Consider the following 23,954-nt stretch of genomic DNA (forward strand, 5'->3'; position numbering starts at 1 on the left):
CTGACCTGTGCTGCCTCATCTCTTTGGAGTGGAGAATTCTGTTGGGTCAGGATCTGGAGTAGCTGCAAGAGTGAGACGCTGACAGAGGCAGCAATTAGACCCACACAGTGAGGGATACCACATGGAGAGATACTGAGTGATTTCACCAGAGTGTAGGATCAAACAATTGTGCAGGACGAAAGGGCTTTGCTTGATGTTGCACTGGAATGCACAATCTGTGAGCAGGCGAAGTGATGGCCTAGTGGACTTACTGTAAACCTATTTATCCAGAAAATCAGCAAATGTTCTCTGGACACAGGTTCAAATCCAACCATTACAAATAGTTGAATGTGAGTTAAATGCTTCAAAATAGATGTAATTAAAAAGCTACAATTGCTGAAGTTACGAAAACTCCATCGGGTGCATTCATGTCTTTAGTGAATTAATCTAAGATGGGACTGGGATATCAAAGGTATTACAGAAACACAGCTGAGGGAGAGACAGGACAGGCAGCTCAATGTTCCAGGGACAGATGCTGTAGGAAGGACAGAAGGGAAGCTGAAAGAGGAGGAATGCGTGTTCCCTTTCCTCTGATGGTTCTATAGACTCCGATAGCCTCGCCCTCTTGCAACTTGACGTTCTCAAGATGACGGACCTGAAGCCCGCGATCCCTCTTCGCTCAAACAAATGGCGGCCATAAACATGGGCCTCTTCCCTGATCAGAGACCGCCATCTCCTTACCCAGGCGTGGAGGGTCTTTTATATTTTTTTTAACCTATATCCAGACCATGTGAAGTCTCTCCTCCCATTTCTCCCAGCGATGCTCCCACCCACAGGCTCCGAGCGCTGCTCTCTGAAGCCTATTGCAGCCGCTGCTGAAGAAAGCTGCTCCATGTCTCGCACTGTCCTGACCAATGTGACACTACGCATGCCCCACATAGAAACCCAACTGCACGTACGTCTGAAATTATTGGTGAGTTTATAGAGAATATTCATATCTGCACAGAATCGTGAGTAAAATATTAATCATTAACAATTGCTCTGTCGAGTTACAGTCGTAGCGATGTCTCGCATGCATACAGAATGTTCATTACAATTCAACCATACCAGCCAAGTATGTAAGTTGCCAATCGTTTGGGAGTTTGAAATGAAGTTTCTTACTCGAGTTGTGTAAATCGATTGGAAATATGTACAATATCAGATGTACATTTCAATTATTTCTTATATTCTCCCATTGATTTATGAGAGTGGTTCAATTCTCCACTATGTAGTGAGAATGATCAATCCTGCAAAACAGTTTGCTTTCTGACCAATCCTGAAGCGGTCACTCCTCGAGCATGCTTTGGCTCCGCTTCTCACTCACCCTGGTTGGCGGAGCGGCCGCTGCTCCGTCCTCCAGTTCCGCCCTTTCCTCCCAATAGCCGAGTTGATTCAGGCGTGACTCTGCAGCTAAACACCAGAAACGTTAAGGGACAAGGGAAGTTAGAGACGATGCCTTGTGATGCGGTGTAAATGTCCCTTATATTGGACCGAAAGGCCTGGGTTCAATTCACAACTGGTGCAGGTGTGTGCAATAACAACTTTGAACAGGTTCATTAGGAAAAATACAAGGGAAGTCAGGCAAAGTGTGAAAACAATAGAAAATGCATGCAATGTGGTGGGGCTCTCAATGCTCAGATGAGTTTAGTCTTTACCAAGTGTTTCAGGGTCCCAGTGGGTCCCAGTACAGACTGTTCCACTTCTACGTGTGCCATGATTGTGGGGCAAAGTGCTGTGGTTGGATACAGAGGTGCTTTTCTGGAACTCCCTTGGTTTTGGAGGTGAAAATAAGTGAGAAGGAGTAGGGTTTTCTTTGAGTTACCTGTCCAACTCCTGTTGAAGCATCTCATTGTTACCCTGACTCTAACTTTTCCTGCTCCTCGGATGCTGCCTGAACTGCTGTGCTTTTCCAGCATCACTCTAATCAAAACTCTGGTTTCCAGCATCTGCAGTCTTCAATTTTGCCTAGTCTCCTTGTTTTGTAGAGAAAACTGACATTTCGTAAGCCCATAACTCAATAACATTTCATATGGATACAAATTCCAGCACCTTTTTAGGAGGAATGTTCCAGATTCTGACAGTTATGCATTCATCTAGAAACTGTTCAGTGTTGTCTCTGGGATTACAAAGGGCTGAATAGAAAGATGAAATGCTGTTCTTGAGCTCCCATTGAGATTCAGATTAGATTAGATCAGATCAGATTACTTACAGTGTGGAAACAGGCCCTTCGGCCCAACAAGTCCACACCGACCCGCCGAAGCGCAACCCACCCATACCCCTACATTTACCCCTTACCTAACACTACGGGCAATTTAGCATGGCCAATTCACCTGACCTGCACATCTTTGGACTGTGAGAGGAAACCGGAGCACTCAGAGTAAACTCACGCAGACACAGGGAGAACGTTCAAACTCCACACAGTCAGTCGCCTGAGGCGGGAATTGAACCCGGGTCTCTGGCGCTGTGAGGCAGCAGTGCTCATTGGAAAGTACAGGAGGCAAAGTACAGTGCAGGTGTGAGCAAACAATGAAATGGCAGAGCTGCAACGTGAGTGCTGCTTGGCCCATTGAGAGTGTTTTGGAGTTGGGTGAAAACAGAATGAGTTGAGACAGGGAGAAGGTGAAGCTGGAACTCAGTTTTAGTTCAGGCCATTCAAAAAATCACTTGGTCCCAATGGGAATAGGCATTTTGTAAGTGATACTGCGGAGTATTTTGTAACAGTTTTTAAAGTATAACATATCAACTTAAGTAAAGATCTGGGTTTTTGATTATAATCGAAATGTTTGAAGTGAAAGCAAATTGCTAGCTCATTTGATTTCTCTTAATGGGAGTAACCAGTTGAATGTAGAGAGATGGTGTGACAGGAGAACTCAGTCAAGTGGTGTGCTCCTGTACAATGTGGGAAATAAGGGACGCTTCCAGTGCCGCTGACGGTTATGTGTGCAGGACGTGTGCCATATGCAGCTACAGGAAAACTGTTTTTCAGAACTGGAGCTGTGAGTGACTCACTGTGGAGCATCTGTGATACTGACAATGATATGGACAGCACGTTTAGTGAGTTAGTCACACTGCAGGTGAGGGTTACATAGGCAGAAAGGGAATGGGTAACAATCAGATCAAGCAAATAGACAAGAAACGAGTGCAGGAGTCACCAGTGGTTATCCCCTTCTCAAACAGAAACAGATATACCGCTTGGGATTCTGTTGGGGTGGGGTTACTGGTGGCATAGCCTCAAAGGAAATCAGTAACAGCCAGGTTCATGAAACCACAGTATCTCTTCTGCGCAGAACGGGAGGAAAGAGAGTGACAGGGCTATAGTGACAGGGGATTCAATAATCAGGGGTACAGGCAGGCACTTCTGTGTCCACAGACATGAATCCAGGATGGTATGTTACCGCCCTGGTGCCTGGATTCGTGATATCATGGAGCGGCTATAGGACATTCTGGAGCTGGCGGGTAAACAGCCTGTGGTCGTGGAACACACAGACACCAACGACATCGCGAAACAAAGGGATGAGGGCCTACAAGCTGTATAAAGGAAAATCAGACTTACATTAAAATATAGATACTGAAATGTAATAATGTCAGACTTGATCCCAGTGCCATGTGCTGGTGAGAGCAGGAATAAGAGGGTAGATCAGCTGGATGTGTAACTGGAGAAATGGTGTACCAGAGAAGGGTTTAGATTCTTCAAGCATTGGGACCGTTTCTGGGTTAGGTGGGACCTGCACAAGCTTGACCGTTTATCCCTGGGCAGAGCTGGGAGAAATCTAGGCTGTAGGTTTGCTCGCTGAGCTGTAGGTTTGATATCCAGACGTTTCATTACCTGGCTAGGTAACATCATCAGTGGCGACCTCCAAGTGAAGCGAAGCTGTTGTCTCCTGCTTTCTATTTATATCTTTCTCCTGGATGGAATTCCTGGGGTTTGTGGTGACGTCATTTCCTGTTCGTTTTCTGAGGGGTTGATAGATGGCATCTAGATCTATGTGCTTGTTTATGGCGTTGTGGTTGGAGTGCCAGGCCTCCAGGAATTCTCTGGCATGTCTTTGCTTAGCCTGTCCCAGGATAGATATGTTGTCCCAGTCGAATTGGTGGTTTTTTCATCCGTGTGTAGGGCTACGAGGGAGAGAGGGTCGTGTCTTTTTTTGACTAGCTGGTGTTCGTGTATCCTGGTGGCTAACTTTCTTCCTGTTTGTCCTACGTAGTGTTTGTGGCTGTCCTTGCATGGAATTTTGTAGATGACGTTGGTTTTGTCCATGGGTTGTACTGGGTCTTTTAAGTTTGTTAGTTTTTGTTTGAGAGTGTTGGTGGTTTGTGTGCTACTAGGATTCCGAGGGGTCTCAGTAGTCTGGCTGTCATTCCTGAAACTTCTTTGATATATGGTAATTTGGTTCGGGTTTCTGGCTGTGTTTTGTCTGCTTGTCGTGGTTTGTTCTTGAGGAATCTGCGCACTGTGTTTTTTTGATTATCCGTTCTTCTTGAATACGTCGTATAGATGGCTCTCCTCTGTTTTTCGAAGTTCGTTTGTGCTACAGTGTGTGGTGGCTCGTTGGAATAGTGTTCTGATACAGCTTCCTTTGTGTGAGTTGGGATGGTTGCTGGTGTAGTTAAGTATTTGGTCAGTGTTTGTCAGTTTTCTGCATACGCAGGTTTGTAATTCCCCCTTGTCCTTTCTTTCTACTGTGATGTCCAGAAATGGGAAAGGAGCACAAAGGTACACGGAGTACTCCAGGTGTGGTCTCACCAAGGCTCTTCCAGAAATGTTTCCCTGCTCCTGTACTCGAATCCTCTCACTATGTAGCTCACATCTCATTCACATTCTCTATTGCTTCCCAATCCGGCCTGCTTCTGAATGGAGGGAGTCACAGAGAAATACAGGATAAAATGGAGTCAGGGTCTCTTGTGTAAAGCTACTGAACACAATGTCCTCATCATATCCATACTGATCATGAAGCACACATGCCTGGTATGAACACCAAAACACTTCTTCAAGGCTGCAATGTTTCCTGCATCTGTCACCATTTCAGATGCTGCCAGACCTGCTGAGGATCTCCAGCACTTTTTGTTTTTATTACAGATGTTCACCATTTTGCTGAAGCAGTTAGAGTCAGAGACTTATACAGCACGGAAACAGACCGTTCAGTCCAACTCGTCCATATCGATCAGATATCCTAAACTGATCCAGTCCCATTTGGGAGAGTTGCCGAATATCACTCTGAACACACTCTATTCATGTACCCCTCATGACGCCTTTTAAATGTTGTAATTAGACCTGCGTCCATCATTCCTATGGCAACTTATTCCATACACCCACCAACATCTGAGTAAAACGTTTGCCCCTTAGTTCCCTTTGAAATCTTTTCACTCTCTCCTTAAACCCAATGCCCTGTCATTTTGAACTCCCCGACACTGGATGAAACAAAGACCTTGGGTATTCACCCTATCAAGCTCCTCTACAAGATAACCCCTCAGTCTCTGACGCTCCAGGGGAAAAGCCCCAGCCTATTGAACTTCTCCCCTTAACTCCACAGTCCTAATAATAATTGTGTAGTTATTTTCTGAAACCGTTCATGTTTAGCAAAACAGAGTCGTAGAAATGTACGGAATAGAAACAAACCCTTTTGTCCTACTTGTCATGCCAACCAGCCCAATCTATACATGCATCAACTTCTGCCTGCGTGAAGCAAGTTGTCCCAACGATTCCCTTGAAGTCTTTCCCCTCTCACGTTAAACCTATGCCCTCTGATTTTGGACTCCCCTATACTGGGAATAAAGAACCCGTAACTAGTTACCCCGTCGTTGCTCCTCACAACTTTATAAAGTTGTATAAGTTCAGTGCTCCAGGGAAAATATCCTCAGCCCCTCCCTTTAGTTCAAAAGTTCCAATACTAGCAACACGCTTGTAAATCTTTTCTGAACTTTTTCAAGTTTCCCAACATCCTTCCTATAGCAGGAAGACCAGAATTGACAGCAGTCTGGGCATTCCAATGTTACAACCAACTCCTATATTCAATGCACTGCCCAGAAACAGTTAGCATACCAAACACCACCTTCACTAACCTGTCTACCTACAAGCCCACTTTCAAGGAACTATCAACCCACACTCCATGGTCTATTTGTTCGTTAAAACTTCCCAGGAACTTGCCATTATGAGGTTGAGACCTATCCTGGTAACATCTTGCCGAAATCAGGGAGAGTAGAATTGAGTGCAGTATTCTAAAACTGGCCTCACCAATGTCCTATACAGCCAGAACGTGACCTCCTAACTCTGATACTCAGTCACAGAATCCCTACAGTGTGGAAGCAGGCCATTCAGCCCATGAGACTATACCACCATCGGAACAGCATCCCACTTGAACCATGTAACCAAGCATTTCCTACAGCCAATCCACCTAACCTGCACGTCTTTGATTGTTTGAGGGAACCAGAGCACTCAGAGGAAGCCCACGGAGATTCAAAGAGGGAGAATGCGCAGACATCACACAGAGAGGTATCGAACCCAGGTTCATTTATTGATCTGTGCACAGACCAATAAAAGTCAGCATTACAAATGCAGCCTTCAGCACCTGATCTCCCTGAAACTCTACTTTCCAGGAACTGTGTAATAGTTCTGACCCCTCAGAGGGATTTAAGGTGAGGAGGAGAGAACAGGAACAAGATTGAGTTGTAGATCTATAAAATAACTCTCCAAACACCTCTCTGTTCCGCCCGTCCTCTGTTCCCCGCTCTCTGTCCCCCGCTCTCTGTTAACCCCGATCTCTGTTCCCCCACTCTCTGTCCCCCCTTCCCCACTCTGTTCCATCCTTCTCTGTTCCCCCTTCTCTGTTACTCACTCTCTCTGTTCCCCCCGTTTCCCCCTCTCTGTTTCCCCACTCTGTAACCCTCTGTTCCCACATGTACTCGCCCGCTGTACTCGCCCCCCTCTGTTCCCCCTCTCTGTTCCCCCGCTATCTGTTCTCCTCTCTCTCTTTCGCCCCCTGTTTCCCAGACCCCTGTTTCCTCCGCCCCCGTTTCCCTCATCCCGTTTCCCCGCCCCTGTTTCGCGCCCTGTTTCCCCCGCCCCTGTTTCCCCGCCTCCTGTTCCCCGTTCCCTGTTTCCCCACACTCCCTGTTTCCCAACACCCTCTCAGACTACCCTCCCTTCCCTGTCCTCTAGTTCTGTACTCGCCTACCACAGGGAAAAGACCTTGCCAATTCCCCAACCATTCCCGGCCTGATTCTGTAAATCTCTATAAGATCACCCCTTAGCATCCGAAGCTCGAAGGAAAAATGCCCTATCGAAGCCTGCAATTCTTTTCTGATCCCTTTCAATATTGAGAACATCCTTTCGATAGGAAGGAGACCAGAATGGCATCGAATATTCCAAAAGTTGCCTAATCAATATCCTGTAAAGCCACAATATGACCTGCCAATCCCAATACAAAGGTCTCTGACCAATAAAAGAAAGTAAACCTTCTTCACTAGCCTATCTACCTGCGACTCGACTTTAGATGAATAATGAAACTGCACTCCAAGGTCTCTTTGCTTCGCAACAATCCCCAGGAACGTAATATTAACAGTAAGGTTTGCTCTTCAAAATTTCAGCAACTCACATTTTTCTAAACTGAACTCCTCAGCGCAGTCACGAATCTGATCCAGATAGCTTTCTACTCTGAGCTGATCTTTTTCACTGTCCACCACACCTCCAAACTTACTAACAATACCTCTTATGTTCACATCCAAATCATTGATATAAATGACGAAAAATAGTGGTTCCAGCACCGATCCTTGAGACACTCCAAAGGTCACACGCCTCCAGCCTGAAAAGCATCCCTCCTCCACCACCCTCTGTCTTCTACCTTTGAGCCAGTTCTGTATTCAAATGGACAGTTCTCCCTGTAATCCATGAGATGTAACCTTGCTAACCAGTCTCCCGTAAGGAACCTGGTCGAATGCCTTACTGAAGTCCATGTAGATCATGTTGACCGCTCTGCCCTCATCAATCCTCTTTGTTACTTTTTCGGTAAACTCAGGCCACTTCATGAGACATGATTTCCCACGCACAAAGCTGTTATTAATATCCAGGACTTAACCCTGTACATTGGGGTCTGCATAGGTGTTAATATGTTATAGGTATTAATATTCTGGATAAAGTTCACGTACACCTGTTTTGTGTTAGTGACTGTGTATTGAGTCTTGTTAATATCACCAACACAGGTGAGTTCTTTTTGAAAGATAGTCACAATATCCCTAACCCCCTCCCATCTGCTCTGTGTCCTCCATCCCCACCGCATACAGTGTGAGAAACATGAGTTTCCATGTGAGTGAGATTGAGAAAACATTCCCTTCTTTCCTGTAGCCCACCAAGAAATGGTGGCAGCATCCTTACTTCTGGACCAGGAATATCGGGTCCAGAGTTGAGTAACAGCATCTTTGAATAGGCTGGTTAGATAACATACCCAAACCACGAGGCCCTACTGTCTTCCAGCTGTCCCTGCCTGAGCCTCCACACAGAATCTTCCTGTTGCTTCTCTACTGTCAGAATCTCCCATTGCTCAGATTGTCCATGTTACGAAAAAAGAGAAAATGCTGGAAAATCTGAGCAAGTCTTTCAGCATCTGTAAGGAGAGAGAAGACCTGACGTTTCACATATAGCTGACTCAGCTGAAAATAGCTGACTCGAAACGTCAGCTATTTTCTCTCTTTACATATGCTGCAAAACCTGTTGAGATTTTCCAACATTTACTCTTTTTGCTGTGGTTCTGTTCGCCGAGCTGGAAGTTTTTGTTGCAAACGTTTCGTCCCCTGTCTAGGTGACATCCTCAGTGCTTGGGAGCCTCCTGTGAAGCGGTTCTGTGGTGTTTCCTCCGGCATTTATAGTGGCCTGTCCCTGCCGCTTCCAGTTGTCAGTTTCAGCTGTCCACTGGAGGGGCCGGTATATTGGGAACAGGTCTATGTGTTTGTTGATGGAGTTTGTGGATGAGTGCCATGCTTCTCGGAATTCCCTGGCTGTTCTTTGTTTCGGTTGTCCTATAATGGTAGTGTTGTCCCAGTCAAATTCATGTTGCTTGTCGTCTGCATCTGTGTAGAGAGAGCAGAGTTAATATTTTTACTTGAATGACTCTTGTTCAGAACTGCAGATCTCTATGAAGAAGGGTCACTAGACTCAACATGAACTTTGCTTTCTCTCCACAGATGCTGCAAAACTATTGAGTTTCTCCAGCAACTTCTGTTTTTCTTTCAGATTGTCGATTTTATAGTCCGTTCTTTTATATTCGTCGTGGAAATGAAATCAACTCGACTCAAATGCGAGCAAGAGCAAAGAAAAAGTTTATTCGGACCCTGCAGGGTGGACCCAATACTTTTGGCAAAATGCCTCATGTCAGGGTGCCTGGATAGCTTTCACATTTTCCCTTTAGACTAAACTACGCTTACTCATATCACATCTCAAGAACAAGAGCTTAGAACATTCGAGCTTCTTTCCACATATGGAGTTGTTTCTTTTCTCATTTCTTGAATATTGATATAGTAGTTTACTGTCCTTGTGAGTCTACTGTGAGTCTGGTTTAAACAATTCATTTTTCCATGACTTTGCTTTTCTGCCTGCCTGCAAGACTTTGCAAAGTATTCACTTTGCAAAGATTTCGCAATAAATGTTAATTTTCCAGTGTAATGATAAAAGAAATTATTGACTTGTCATTCTAATTTTTGTAAAATTTTTGCGAGTGTTGTAAAAAGAAATCTTAGGTGGCATCTTGCAGTTAATGCTGCAGACCTAATGCTCGAACTGAATCCTGGAGACTTTGAACTTTGCCAAGGATGATATGTTATCAGTTGTTTCTCATCAGTTGACGGTGTGGCGTAGATTCAAGAGCTGCTGGTCCAGTGAGGGGGAAGACAGATCGGTACATTTCTGAGCCCTACTGTTCGTGCTGATGATCGCTGAGGCTGTGAAGGTGGGCACTGTCAGGGAAATGAGGGAGGCAGGCCTGAGAGATCATGAAGAGACAAGACGTCAAAGAGAACAGGTCGATGTCAGCATGGCTTAGCAATGGGAAGGTGTCAGACTCCTTCCCTGTCATTTTCCCAATCTTAACACCTCCCAGTTAAAAGCCGGTGAATAATTGAGCATTCATTAACGCAAAGTCTTTCAATAATTATTTCGAGCCCTTCAATGTTCACGTCTTCGGTTGTTTACTTACAAGCACTAGACTGTGCAATGAGGGGAAACAAATTGAAGACTCATCGACTACCTAACTCTGCTTCCCAATACTATTACATCAGACACCTCCCCTCACCCCATCTCTCAAAATAGAATAGACCATGGTGTCCTGCAAACCACTGTGAATCTTTTTAAAAAGTCATCATATATGGCAGTCATATCTTTTGAAAGTGACCTTTCTTAACAGAATGTAATGTGAAAAGGAACTTCTGGAGAGCAGACATTTCTTTAAGATTTCTGGAGGAACTTCCTCTTGACAGCATCTCCCAGTGCTATAGCAAACACCACCATTCCAGACCACAGCCTCTCCCAAAATTTGCATTATTCCTGGTGATTAGAGTGATTCCTTTTTTTAAAAAAAAAAGCCGTATCAGTTCAAAAGAGCCTTTTGATCTTCAGGGTTTATTTTCAAATGCTTGCAAGTCATTTATATGTGTAAATCCTTTGTTTAATTTGTGCTTTATGTTGACATGTAGCTGGGGACATTTTGACAGACCAGATTATCAGGAGGATGGGAATCAAAGTTTGCCAGACAGGAGGGTAAACATGAGGAAGCAAGTTTCATTTGATCGGATTTTGATGTGGTTTGGTTATGCTTCATTTGGAATACAACAAATTGAAAAGGGAATTTTGAAGAACCATTGATTCCTTCAGAATCTATTGTGCAATGCTATGAATGACAGTCCAGACAACAGCAACTATATGAAAGTGGCTGCTGGACTGCCTCCTGAGGAATTTAATATTTGCAACAGAGTTGTCTTAAGCATTTGTACCAACATCGAAGTATCGAAAAGCCTGAGACGGGAAATTCCTTGCTGATCAATATTGAGGTTATATTTCTGGACAATGCAGCCATAGTGAAAATAATAAAGAAATGAGTTCCTCTCCTTCACCCTACCTCATCGTTTCTCTTTGTTTCTCTTTCCTGCTCATACTCACTCCCCCACCCCCTCTACATACTACTTCCAAAATCATTGCCATGGCCTCCAAAGTTTGGTGACATTTGAAGAAATATGGCTGCAGACTCTGACCGACTCCTGGTCCCCTCACCTTGGTCTATCTCCCATAGAGTGTCGCCATTGAATGCTTTGCATTTTTTATAATCTAAGTTGGCCAGCTGCCATGCGTATCCACGGAGTCAAGCAGTTTCCCAAGTAATTGTTATTTGTTTGAATCAAGCAAGCTTATAAACGTCTTTCATGGCGAATTCAATCCAGGCAGCAGCACGTCCACACCGTTTCACTGATGTCATCAATTATTAGAAGTCTAAATACTGAGGTCATTACACTGCTCTAGGTCGGAGATGTGTAATTACTCCTGTGTTTATTATGGCCAGATCTTACAGTAAACTTCGAACGGATGGAGGAGCAGGAAAGGAAAAGGAATGAAATTCTCTTTTCAACAAAACAGCCAATACTGGCTAATATGACATGAAGCTTCAGTGAATTTGAATAATGACGAATTACTATATTCGCATTCTGAACCAAACATTTGTTCGTGAAAGGGATAAATTAGCAATAGTGTATAAAGTCTTGAGTTTCGTTTTCCGAGGTAATGAATTTAAACTTAAATTCTTGGATTTGGGATGTTTTCCCTCTGTTCCAGTGCAGACAAGTCTTTATTTGACCTCTTTATTCCACACCCACCAGCTCTTGCCCTCACAGCCAAAACTCTGGATGGTGATATGAAGTGCCAAATATTAACATTGTGATCATGGACATACTTAAAATGATTTAACTGATACTTTATGACCAGTTGCAGCTGTGAAAATGTTGACACATCACACCATGAATTCGGTGGAAACCGACGTTTGCCAGAACTAAAAGGAACTGGATTGGGAAGTACGTTTGGTCTGAGGTCAGATGAAATCTGCTATATTTGGTATCAATAATGTGAAAGGAAAGGTCTGGCAGTTATTGCAAGATTATGTCAGGATTGCCTCACTAAGGCATCCCATGGCGGCGTGGTGAACACCAGCACAGATGAGAACAATCACAGAAAACAACTGCTTGACTAGTTCAGAAATGATGGCACATTTTAAGAGATCTAACTTGAATCGGCATAAAACATCCAAAGTTTTTCAATGGACGGTTGAATTTTGCTTGTCTTTCAGTATGAAGGTCTTGCATAGCCAAGAAATGGCTATGAACAAGGGTGACATGCTGAAGAAAATGTGTTCTCATCTTTTCCCTCTGTGCTATCTCTTCCACACCCCAACCCCAGCATTGCCTCATTGTGTTGTACTGGAGACATCTTGTGGAAATGAATAGAACCCTATACCAACACGACTATCTTGCACAGTCATTGACGAACTTAAGAAAACTCGTTGACCAGGCGTAGAATACTGACTGACAAGTCTGCGATTTGTTTTTGTTGTTGAACTGCTTTGGAGTTAATTCTGGATAAGTTTACTTATGTTAAATGACTTAATTTGTGCACTTTGATGAATTACAGTTCTGGAAACATTGTCTTAGCAAACGGTGAGGAAAATGGGAATGCAGGTTCTCCTGGATCAAGTGAAGTAAATTGCAAAGTAAGTTTAGTTGACTGCATGACTAAGTTAGTCATTATTTGATAAAATGACAAACCATTAGGAAATAACTGGAGAGCTGGCAGTTTGTGCAATGTTAAACAACCATCTATGGTAACAGCTCGGAGACAATGATTTGATCATGTTCGGCCCAGCTCTCAAAGAGGAAAATACCGACGTTCGCTACCAAGAGAAAGTGAGAACTGCAGGTGCTGAAGATCAGATCTGAAAAATATGTTGCTGGAAAAGCGCAGCAGGTCAGGCAACATTAAAGAAACAGGAGATTCGACGTTTCTGGCATAAGCCCTTCTTCAGGAATGAGGAGTGTGTGCCAAGCAGGCTAAGATAAAAGGTAGTGCGAGAGGCTGGAGAGGGTGCCGGGGCGGAGAGGTCGGGAAGAAGATTGCAGATCAAAAAGGCGGTGCTGAGTCTGAGGGTTGGGACTGAGAAAAGGTGGGGGCAAGGGAAATGAGAAAATTGGAGATCTCTGTATTCATCCCTTGTGGTTGGAGGGCTCCTAGATGGAAGATGAGGCGCTCTTCCTCCAGGCGTCGTGTTGCCATGGTCTGACAATGGAGCAGGCCAAGGAACTGCATGTTCTTGGCGGAGTGGGAGGGGGAGTTAAAGTGTTGAGCCACGGGGCGGTTGGGTTGGTTGGTGCGGGTGTCCCAGAGGTGTTCTCTGAAACATTCTGCAAGTAGGCTCCCTGTCTCCCCAATGTATTGGAGGCCACATCGGGTGCAGCGGATGTAGTAAATGATATGTGTGGAGGTGCAGTGAATTTCTGACGGATATGGAATGATCCCTTGGGGCCTTGGAGGGAAGTGAGGGGGGAGGTGTGGGCGCAAGTTTTGCATTTCTTTCGGTTGCAGGGGAAGGTGCCGGGAGTGGAGGTTGGGTTGGTGGGGGGTGTGGATCTGACGATGGAGTCGCGGAGGGACTGGTCTTTCCAGAACACTGATAGGGGTGGGGAGGGAAATATATCCTTGTGGTGGGGTCTGTTTGGAGGTGGCGGAAATGAGGCAGAATGACAAGATGTATCTAGAGGTTGTTGGGGTGGTAGGTGAGGACCAGTGGGGTTCTGTCATGGTGGCGATTGGAGGGGCGGGGTTGAAGGGCGGAGGAGTGGGAAGTGGAGGAAATGCTTTGGAGAGCATCGTCAACCACGTCTGAAGGGAAATTCTGGTCTTTGAAGAAGGAGGCCATCTGGGTTTTTTGGTATTGGAACGGGTCCTTCTTGGAGCAGATGCGGCGAACGCGAAGGAATTGGGAATATGGGATGGCGTTTTTACAGGGGGCAGGATGGGAGGAGGTGTAACCGAGGTAGCTGTGGGAGTCAGTCCGTTTATAGTAAATGTCCGTGTTGAGTTGGTGGTCCGAGATAGAAATGGAGACGTCTAGAAAGGGGAGGGAGGAATCTGAGATGGTCCAGGTAAATTTGAGGTCGGGGTAGAAGGGGTTAGTAATGTGGATGAACTGTCCAACCTCCTCGTGGAAGTACGAGCTAGCACCAATACAGTCATCGATGTAGCGGAGGAAAAGGTGGGGGATGGTGCCAGTGTAGCTGCGGAAGATGGACTGTTCCACATGTCCAACGAAGAGGCAGTCATAGCTGGGGCCCATGCGGGTGCCCATGGCTGCTCCTTTGGTTTGGAGGAAGTGGGAGGATTGGAAAGAGAAGTTGTTAAGAGTGAAGACCAGTTCAGTCAGTCGAAGGAGGGTGTCAGCGGGAGGGTACTGGTTTGTTCGGCGGGAAAGGAAGAGGCGGAGGGCTCTGAGGCCTTTGTGATGGGGGATGGAGGTGTATAGGGACTGGATGTCCATGGTGAAGATAAGGCGTTGGGGGGCGGAGAAGTGAAAATCATGGTGGAGGTGGAGGGCATGGGTGGTGTCCCAAACGTAGGTGGAAAGTTCTTGGACTAAGGGGGACAGGACCGTGTCAAGGTATTCAGAAATGAGTTCAGTGGGGCAGGAGCAGGCTGAGACAATGGGTCGTCCGGGGCAGAGAGGTTTGTGGATTTTGGGCAGGAGGTAGAAACGGGCGGTGCGGGGTTGTGGGACTATGAGGTTGGAGGTGGTGGATGGGAGATCCCCTGAGTTAATGAGGTTATGGATGGTCTGGGAGATGATATTTTGGTGGGGGGAGATGGGGTCATGGTCAAGGGGGCAATAGGAGGAGATGTCCACGAGCTGGTGTTTAGCCTCAGGAATATAAAGATCGGTGCACCAAACTACCACCGCGCCTCCCTTGTCTGCCGGTTTGATGGTGAGGTTGGGGTTGGAGCGGAGGGAGTGGAGAGCTGCATGTTGCGAGGGTGAGAGTTTGGAGTGTGTGAGAGGGGTGGAGAGGTTGAGGCAGTCAATGTCACGGTGGCAGTTGGCTATGAAATGATCGAGAGCAGGTAAGAGGCCAGCACGGAGTGTCCAGGTGGATGGGGTGTGTTGGAGGCGGGAAAAGGGGTCGTGAGAGAGTGGGTGGGAGTCCTGGTTGAAAAAGTAGGCGCAGAGGCGAAGGCGGCAGAAGAAATGCTCGATGCCTCGCCACGTGTTGAATTCGTTAATCCGGGAGCATAGGGGGATGAAGGTGAGGCCTCTGCTGAGGACTAATCTTTCATCCTCAGAGAGGGGGAGGTCTGGAGGGATGGTGAAAATACGGCAGGGCTGGGAGCTAGGAGCTCGGACCTGTTATGGGACTGGAGCTGGGAGTGGGGGCGGGGTTAGGCGTGGGAACGGAGATCGGCGTGGGGCGGGGTTAGGCGTGGGGGCGGGGACTGGGACGGGGTTAGGCGTGGGGGCGGGGTTAGGCGTGGGAACGGAGATCGGCGTGGGGCGGGGTTAGGCGTGGGGGCGGGGACTGGGACGGGGTTAGGCGTGGGGGCGGGGTTAGGCGTGGGAACGGAGATCGGCGTGGGGCGGGGTTAGGCGTGGGGGCGGGGACTGGGACGGGGTTAGGCGTGGGGGCGGGGATCGGGGTGGGAGCAGAGACACATGCGGCGTGGTCGTTGAGCGTGGGACGTTCGCTACCAAGTCCTTTTACTATTTGATACTGCAAAACGTCTCCTTATGAAAATTGTAGATTCCTTTTGAACAACTCAGTGGAAGCTGCATCCATCACTACACTGTTAGGCAGAACATTCCAGTTTCCAAACTATGCTGTTTCTTTCAAAAAAGAATTGCTTGCAACCGTTTTTATTTGCTGATAATCTTAAATTAGTGTCCATTTCTTCTTAGGACTTTTTAAAGAAGAATCCATACAGTATGGAAACAGGCCACTTGACCCAAAAAGTCCGCAACAACCCTCCAAAGAGTAAACAATCCAGATGCATTCCCAAACCCTTTTACTCTACTCTATCGAAATCCCTCATGACTTTGAAAACTTGTAAAATGTCTTCTTCGTCTTCTCTTCTCCATAAAGAGCAGCCCGAGCTTCTTCAAACTAGCCACACAGTTGTGCAGTTGTTCATCTCCGGTAACATGTTTGTGTATCTTTTGTGCACCTTCTCAAATCCCTTCCTGAAGCATGCAGCATAAATACTAGCTGTGTTGGAAAAGCAGGGCTTTTTATAAACATTTGTCACAATTTCCTTATTTTGAATGTGACGGCCCTATTTAAAAAGTTCAGAATTCTAATGATATAGCAATGCGCACTGCCAACTTCATAATCTGTGTGCATACACAAAACATTCATAAACTGCATTAAATATTAGACTGGGATCACTTAAGGAAGCATTGATCATTGTAGCAAAAGATGTTAGCTTGTGTATAAAATGAACAAAGAACAATCCAGAATAATTCTGAGTTGGAGGAGATCTGATTTCAATGGGGCAAGAGGGCATTTGAACAAGGACATTTAAGCACAAATTTGGGCAATGTTCAACTTCAGCTGTACAGTGCAGCTTATCGTTTCCACAAGCAGGAAATGTTGGCAAAGACAAAAACAAAAATTGCCTGGATGATTTTGCAAAGGATACGGATTATTGATAACCCCAGTGAGAACCGTGCTAAATATACACAGTTCAGAGGGGACATGAAGAGTAAAGGAGACTGGCAACTAACATTAAAAGGGAATCCAAAAGTCAGCCTTAGTCACAAAAAGTGAAAGCGAAGCAAAAGAATGATTGGGGCCAATTATCATCCATCCCCTGTTTATACTTCATAGGGGCAGGGATCTGGCTGAGGCATTATGAAGAGGAAATTGATGTCCAGTTCATGGTGAAAAAATGTACTTGATACTTGGATGAGATGAAGTTTGACAGAATTTTAGAAAGGCTAAAATAAAACAAAATTGCAGATGTTGGAAATCTGAAACAAAAATGGAACTGCTGGAAAATCTCCGCAGGTCTGGCAGCATCTGTGGCAGGAAAGTAGAATTCTGCTGCAATTTCTGCTTCAATTAGAAAGGCTGATTTTCATAGAGTGTTGGTAACTGATAACAACTGAATTGGAGACAACTTCGGATATAGAGAAAAGTAATATTGAAGCTGCAGCGGTAATGTCCACAACAACCTAATCCTGTTCAAATACAGGTATGGAATCAGAGACTGGAGAATCACAACAGTTAAAATATTTTTCGTTAAAATATTTTTCTTCAAAATTATCTGGATGAGTCCAGCAAACAGATTCATCTCAGTGGTGGGAAAGCTTCTAATGTACTGTAATCTCAGCCTCAAGCAACAATACTGAGAGATCATATGGACTAACTTTATATGCTAAATAAATAATCTAGTGTGTAACCCGTTCACCTAAATCATGTGATGAAGGCTTATAATTCTGAAACTTCAGGTTTTTCTTGAGTATTTAAACCAGTTTAGAAACATAGAAAATAGGAGCAGGAGGAGGCCATGCAATCCTTCGAGTCTGCTGTGCCATTCATCACCATCATGGTTGATTGTCCAACTCAATACCTTTCTCCCCATAATATTCGATCCCATTTTCCACAAGTGCTATATCAAGTCGCCTCTTTAATTGTAGTTGAAAGTGCTTTCTTGAAGTTCCTAAATTTGTTCTTGCGTTCAATTGAAGCTGTGAAACAAACATGGAGTCCAAACTCTGTCTAAGTTCTGAGGAAGTTGACAATTTAAGTTCAAAAGAAAAGAAAATGACAGTCAAAAAGTAAGTTTGATCCAATGTATGACCATGTTATGCTTCATTTGCAAAACAGCAAGGTGACAATGGAATTTCTGTAGAGCTGGTGGCCATATGTTTGACCATCAGAAATCGTTTCATGAAGATGTAAATGTTTCAGTGCTGTATGCTACTCGATAAGACATATCACAGAAACAATGACATGGACACAACTCCCGATCATAGTACATTCATGAAAAATGGCTTCGCAATTATTGACACATTTTCTCCCTACTCCCTTGAACAAGAAATGCTGAGTACTTAGTGGAGGACAAGCAGCAGTAGAGCGTTACAGTGTTGAGTTTATCTCAGACTGAAATTTCTAGACTATGTGGCAAATGCAAAGTGTTGAAGAAGTGGTTTCACTCCTTGCGCCTGCTCCTTTTCTCTGTTGGCACCTGCTGCCACCACAGTTCGCAATTTGCTTTGGCCCTCAGTGTCATTTCTTGTAAATGTATTGAGGAATTTTAAAGAAGTACTCACCATCGTGTGCCGTTTTTAATTTGAAGTATGACCTTGTTTCATTAAATTAGCTGATCAGTGCTTGAAATGCAATATTGTGAGACTTCTGTTATTTTAATGTCTGGCATTAAGTTGAAGACCCAGCGACCATTTTAACTTGATTTTAATTTTGTGGTTATTGATCAATTGCACTTTCACAGATCGGGCATTCAAGAAAAATGTAAAAAACAACTAGGTAAAAACAAGGACTGCACGTGCTGGAAACCAGATTCTAGATTAGATGGTGCTGGTAAAGCGCAGCAGTTCAGGCAGCATCAGAGGAGCAGGAAAATCGAAGATTCAGGCAAAAGCCCTTCATCAGGAATAGAGGCAGAGGGCCTGCAGGGTGGAGAGATAAAGAGAGGAGGGTGGGGGTAGGGAGAAAGTAGCATGGAGTACAATAGATAATTGGAGGTTGGGATGGAGATGATAGGTCAGGGAGGAGGATAGGAGAAGGTAGCAAAGTGTACAATCGGCGAATAGGGCTGGGGATGAAGGTGATAGGTCAGAGAGGAGGGTGGAGTGGATAGGTGGAAAGGAAGATGGGAAAGTTATGGGGACAGTGTTGAACTGGAAGTTTGGAACAGGGGTGAGGTGGGGAACGGGAAATGGGGAAACTGGTGCAGTTCACATTGACGCCCTGGGGTTGAAGTGTTCCGAGGCGGAAGATGAGGCGTTCTTCCTTCAGGCGTTTGGTGGTGAGGGAGCGACGGTAAAGGAGGCCCAGGGCCTCCATGTCCACGGCTGAGTGGGAGAGGGAGTTGAAAAGTTGGGCCACAGGGCGGTGTGGTTGATTGGTGCTGATCTCCCAGAGATGTTCCCTAAAGCTCTCTGCTCAGAGGCGTCCAGTCTCCCTGATGTAAAGGAGACCGCATCGGGTGCAAATGATATTGGTGGATGTGCAGGTAAAACTTTGATGGATGTGGAAGGCTCCTTTGGGGTCTTGGATGGAGGTGAGGGAGGAGGTTTTGCAATTCCTGCGGTGTCAAGGGAAGGTGCCAGGACGGGAGGGTGGGTTGTTGGGGGTCGTGGACCTGACCAGATAGTCACGGAGGAAATGGTCTTTGCGGAAGGCAGAAAGGGGTGGGGAGGGAAATATGTCCCTGGTAGTGGGGTCCAATGGGATGTGGCGGAAATGTCTGTTTCGTGTTTCTGGTCATCATTCCTAACTCTTCTGAGACATAAAATAAACCTTCTCCTGTTTCTGTACTTCTGTCATTTTTGGTGAACTCATCTCAAGTAACATTTTGGAATTTGACAGTCAGGTCAAGATTGTTCTATGTTGAGCTTTATCAATTTTGACCAGTTTGCCAGCCCTTCTTGTGCTGGAATATTGGAATTGGACTGGGTTCTATCAGCCCTTTAGGGACAGGCTGCAAGCTGGATAGGTGGATAATACGGTGGAAGATGACCAGGGAAGGAAGAAGTTTCAGTGCCTCTCATATTTCCACCTCCGTAGTATTTTATTGATCCCAAAAAAGGGAATGGATGGCTACTCAGGTGGTCCATATTGAGTCTATTCCCGCCAATTCTGGCAGTTTATAAGCAGCAGACGGGTCCTCCATTATGTGGGAGACCTCCTCCTGCGTCCTAGAGACACGCTTGCTCGATGTCCCTCCCAAAGAAGTACCTCATGGCTCACAACAGGGTATCCCACCTGCATACTGGAACAGTCTCCTGTCCATGGTGGCGATCAATACAGGAACTGTAAATCAAAGTAAGTGAGTGAAAGAAGTCGTAAGTGCTAGAATGTACACAACATTCCCAGAACCAGGTTGGCACATCCTATTGAGGCCATTAATGAGTCATTAAAATCCCCCAATTGGTGCATGGACAAAGGGTTACTCCTAATCCGAGTAAGAGTATTGTGATTGCTGCTGTTTCAGTGAGAGCAAGCAAATAGTAAAGAGTGGGCATGTGATAAAATCATTTACATTCAGTGCTGAATGCTTGAGACTTTTTTTGTGAGAAACTTTATAATTCCTCTACATGATGTTAATGCACTGATTGTTTCATACAACGGTGATTTTCTACATAGGTTGACAGAGGAAATACAGACCATTTTGCGCAATCAGCTCATGCCAGTGTTTATGTTCCACACAAGCGGTTTCACATCATTCCTCATGTAAGTCGCCCTTTGTAATTCTCTATTCTCATCCATTCCAAGTGCTCACCTGGTTTCCTTGAAATACATCTAAACTATTAATTTCAACTATTCTGGCTGATCACATATTCCCCGTTCTCATCATTCTTTCAGTGAAGAAGTTTCCTCTGAATTCCCTTTTGGATTTCTAGAGGTACTGTCTTCCATTGACAGCCTCTAGTTATGTTCCACACCATTGAGAAATGTTTTATCTGTACCTTCTCTTTTCAAAACCTTTCATAATTTCAGAACTGTCAACCTTATTTTCAAGAGAGAAGTGAACAGCACGACAATTCTTCCCTGATATACACAGTCAGAAATTTGTTTATCATTCTTGTAAATCTTCTCTTCACTCTCTCTCGTACATTCTATAATATGTCAATTGGAGCTACAGGCGATACTCATAATTATAGTCAATCAAATATTTATAGGGACCCTACTTTCAAATCTATCCCTTTAGAGATAAGGCTCAGAGCTTTGTTTGCATTTTTATAGCTTTCGGAATCTGTGGTGAAATGGTTAATGACTGATGTAATTGTCTGAGATCCCTTTGTTTGTCTCCCACACTTAAATACGCATCTTTGAATACGTGACCTGCACATTATTCCTACCAAGGTGTAACACCTTACGTTTATCTGTGTGGATCTTCGTTTGCTAATTTTTTGACCGTACCGTAAATTAATTAATAATCTCTTGCAACGTCTTCTGGTCCTCAGAGTTGACTATATTTCAACATTCCTCTTCCAATTTGGTGTCATTGAATAGCTTTTTTGTAATAATTAGAGACAATATTTAATTTGCAGTTTTATTTTGTTTGGTTTGAATTTTTGCTAAAACACTTAGAGAGGTGCAGTAATCCACATGATAACTATAACAACTAAATGTAGAATGACAGATAAATGAGAATTATTACAAACACAGGACTAATTAATAGGCTCTATTAACTGCAAGGTCAAAGCAGGGAACTACTTTTTACACGAATGATATGGTGAGATTATCCGGACTGCAATTACGTTTTTCCATTTCTTTTGGTTGCAGTTTATTTCCCCAGGTCTGTGCTACTGGTATCAAATTTAAAAGGCACACATCCTCCATTTTAAAGTAACTAATAGTAAAAAAATATATAAAATGCAACATGATTTAAGAAGCCATCCCTCGAGGCTGTACATATTCACAGCCATGTAGAGTAATATAGGCAGCGGCTGAATGAGCTGTGGCTGACTTCCCTGGACCGTTGGAGGCTGAGGGGTGAATTTATAAATGATTGTAAAATCATGAGAGGCATGGATACAGTGAATAGACAAGGCCTTTTCCTTGTGGTGGGTAGAGTCTCACTCTAAACCTATACTCGTGAGTCTTGGTTTAGAGTGAGAGGGGGAAAAATTGTAAGTATCTAAGGAGTAACTTTTTTCATGCAGAGGATGGTGTGTGTATGGAATGAACTGCCAGAGAAAGTGGTTAAGGCTGGTGCAATTTCAACATTTAAAAGGCATCTTAGTATGTATATGAATACGAAGGGTTGAGAGGGATATGGGCCAAGTACTGGCAAATGGGATTAGATTAGGATATCTGGTCAGCATGGGAAAATGAGACCGAAAGGACTGTTCCCATGTTGTACATCTCTACTCCTTTGCTCTTAATGTACGAGTAGAATCTTTTTGGATTGTCTTTAACATTATCAACCAAGGCTATCTCATTTTCCTTTCGTGCCCTCCTCATTCCCCTCTTTAGAATGTCCGTGCACCTCGTGTACTCTTCGAGATTCAATTGATCTCATTTGTCTATATCTAATATATGATTTGTTCTTATTCTTAACAAGAGCCTCAACATCTTTATTCCTCCAGTGTTCCCTCCTCTTACCAGCCTTACCTTCACTCTAACAGGAATATCACGCCTCTGAACTCTCGTTATCTCACTTCTGAAAGCCCCTCTCTTGCTGGCTGTCCCTTTCGCCGCATACAGTCTACTCCAATCAATCTTTGAAAGTTTTTGTCTTATACTGTCAACATTTTCCCTCGTCTAATTCAGAACTTTAACTTATATATAATGCCAATCCTTTCCATAGGTATTTTGCAACTAATCGAATTATGACCCCTGACCCAAACTGCTCTCCTACTAACCATTCAGTCACTTTCCCTGCCTTATTTCACAAGAGTAGAACAGGTTTGCTCCTTCTGTGGTAGTTTCATCTGCATATTAATGAAGAAATATTTCTTCAACACTTAACAAATTCCTCACCATCCAAACTCTTAAGACCATGACTGTCCCACTTTATGTTTGGAAGGTTAAAATTTTCTATTATTACACTCCTATTACTCTTACGCACAAATTAGATCTCTCAAAATATTTACTATCTAATTTCACTCTGACTACTGGGGAGACTATTACAATTGCCTCAAAATAATCATGCTCTTCTTATTTCTGAGTTCCACCCACATAGCTTTACTGGACCACCCCTCAGAAATACCTTCTGTCAGAACAGCACTAATATTTCACCACTAGAAAAATTGACTCCAATCTCCTTTTGGGTCTTCCTACTTCTGCCGTACCTTTGATAGTGTCGGTTGTCCTTGAGGGGCTTTGAACATAAATTATTCAATTTACTGGTGATGGTTAGTAGCTGAAAATAAAGATGCTATGGGTGACTTGGTGATGGGAAATAAAAAGTTATATATTGGAAGGAAAATTCTGGATATAAATAACAATTAAAAAAAAACGAAATCCATTCTGTCTGCTCAGGTCTTGCTTACACCGTTGTAGCTTCAGGATATTTTCCATATATTTTGATTATTTCAAATTCATCTCACCTGCTGTTTTGTACTTGTCAGCCATTTGTTAATGGGTATTTGCCGTTTCAGAATGTAGGTCACCTTATCGTGTACACTCTCGGAATTCAGTATTTGGAGTGCTTGTTGTTTCAACCTGTGCTTTGGTCTATAAGGCAAATTACAGAAACATATTAATAGCAATTTAAGGTAAAATGTTAGGGTATTGGAAGACAAGCTAAGAGCTTCAATGTTTTGCAGAGAGTTTGTGGGAAAGGACATGGAAAGCAGCAGGGTTTCCAGTGCTTCTGATCTTTGCCATCCCTGATCGAAATCAATCTGTGATTTATAATTTTGAGGATTCATATTCATTAATATTGGTGTGTCAGATAGATCTCAGTGTCAGGAGTGTGTGACTTGCCTCTTTATTTTGTGATGAACTCAGGGGAACATACAATAACAAGGGTGTAAATCCAAAGGGGTGCAGGAGCAGAGGGTCCTCCATGTATATGTGCTTAAATGAGAGAATGTACCATGACATGTGGACAGAAGAGCAAATAAACCTTACTTCAAGTACGCTGTACCGAACAAACGCAAAGCAATTATGTTAAACTGAAATAAAACAGTCGCTTGTCTGACCTGGAATATTGCGTCCAGTTTCAGAAGCCACAT

At 44.2% G+C, this 23,954-nt stretch overlaps 1 protein-coding gene across 1 annotated transcript; it reads right to left on the reverse strand.

The window, feature by feature from the left end:
- Positions 1 to 1,303: 1,303 nt before the first annotated feature.
- Positions 1,304 to 23,954, reverse strand: LOC148139550 (uncharacterized). Its single transcript, XM_087980958.1, has 4 exons — positions 23,851 to 23,954; positions 23,325 to 23,451; positions 14,069 to 15,233; positions 1,304 to 1,428 (listed from the first exon to the last, which is right to left on the reverse strand). The coding sequence occupies exons 1-4, from the start codon at positions 23,952 to 23,954 to the stop codon at positions 1,304 to 1,306; spliced, it is 1,521 nt and encodes a 506-aa protein (XP_087837084.1).

This window comes from Chiloscyllium plagiosum, unplaced genomic scaffold (assembly GCF_037043375.1).
Source record: "Chiloscyllium plagiosum isolate Xiang-an unplaced genomic scaffold, Cpla_swu_hap1 HiC_scaffold_38, whole genome shotgun sequence".
NCBI lineage: Eukaryota > Metazoa > Chordata > Chondrichthyes > Orectolobiformes > Hemiscylliidae > Chiloscyllium > Chiloscyllium plagiosum.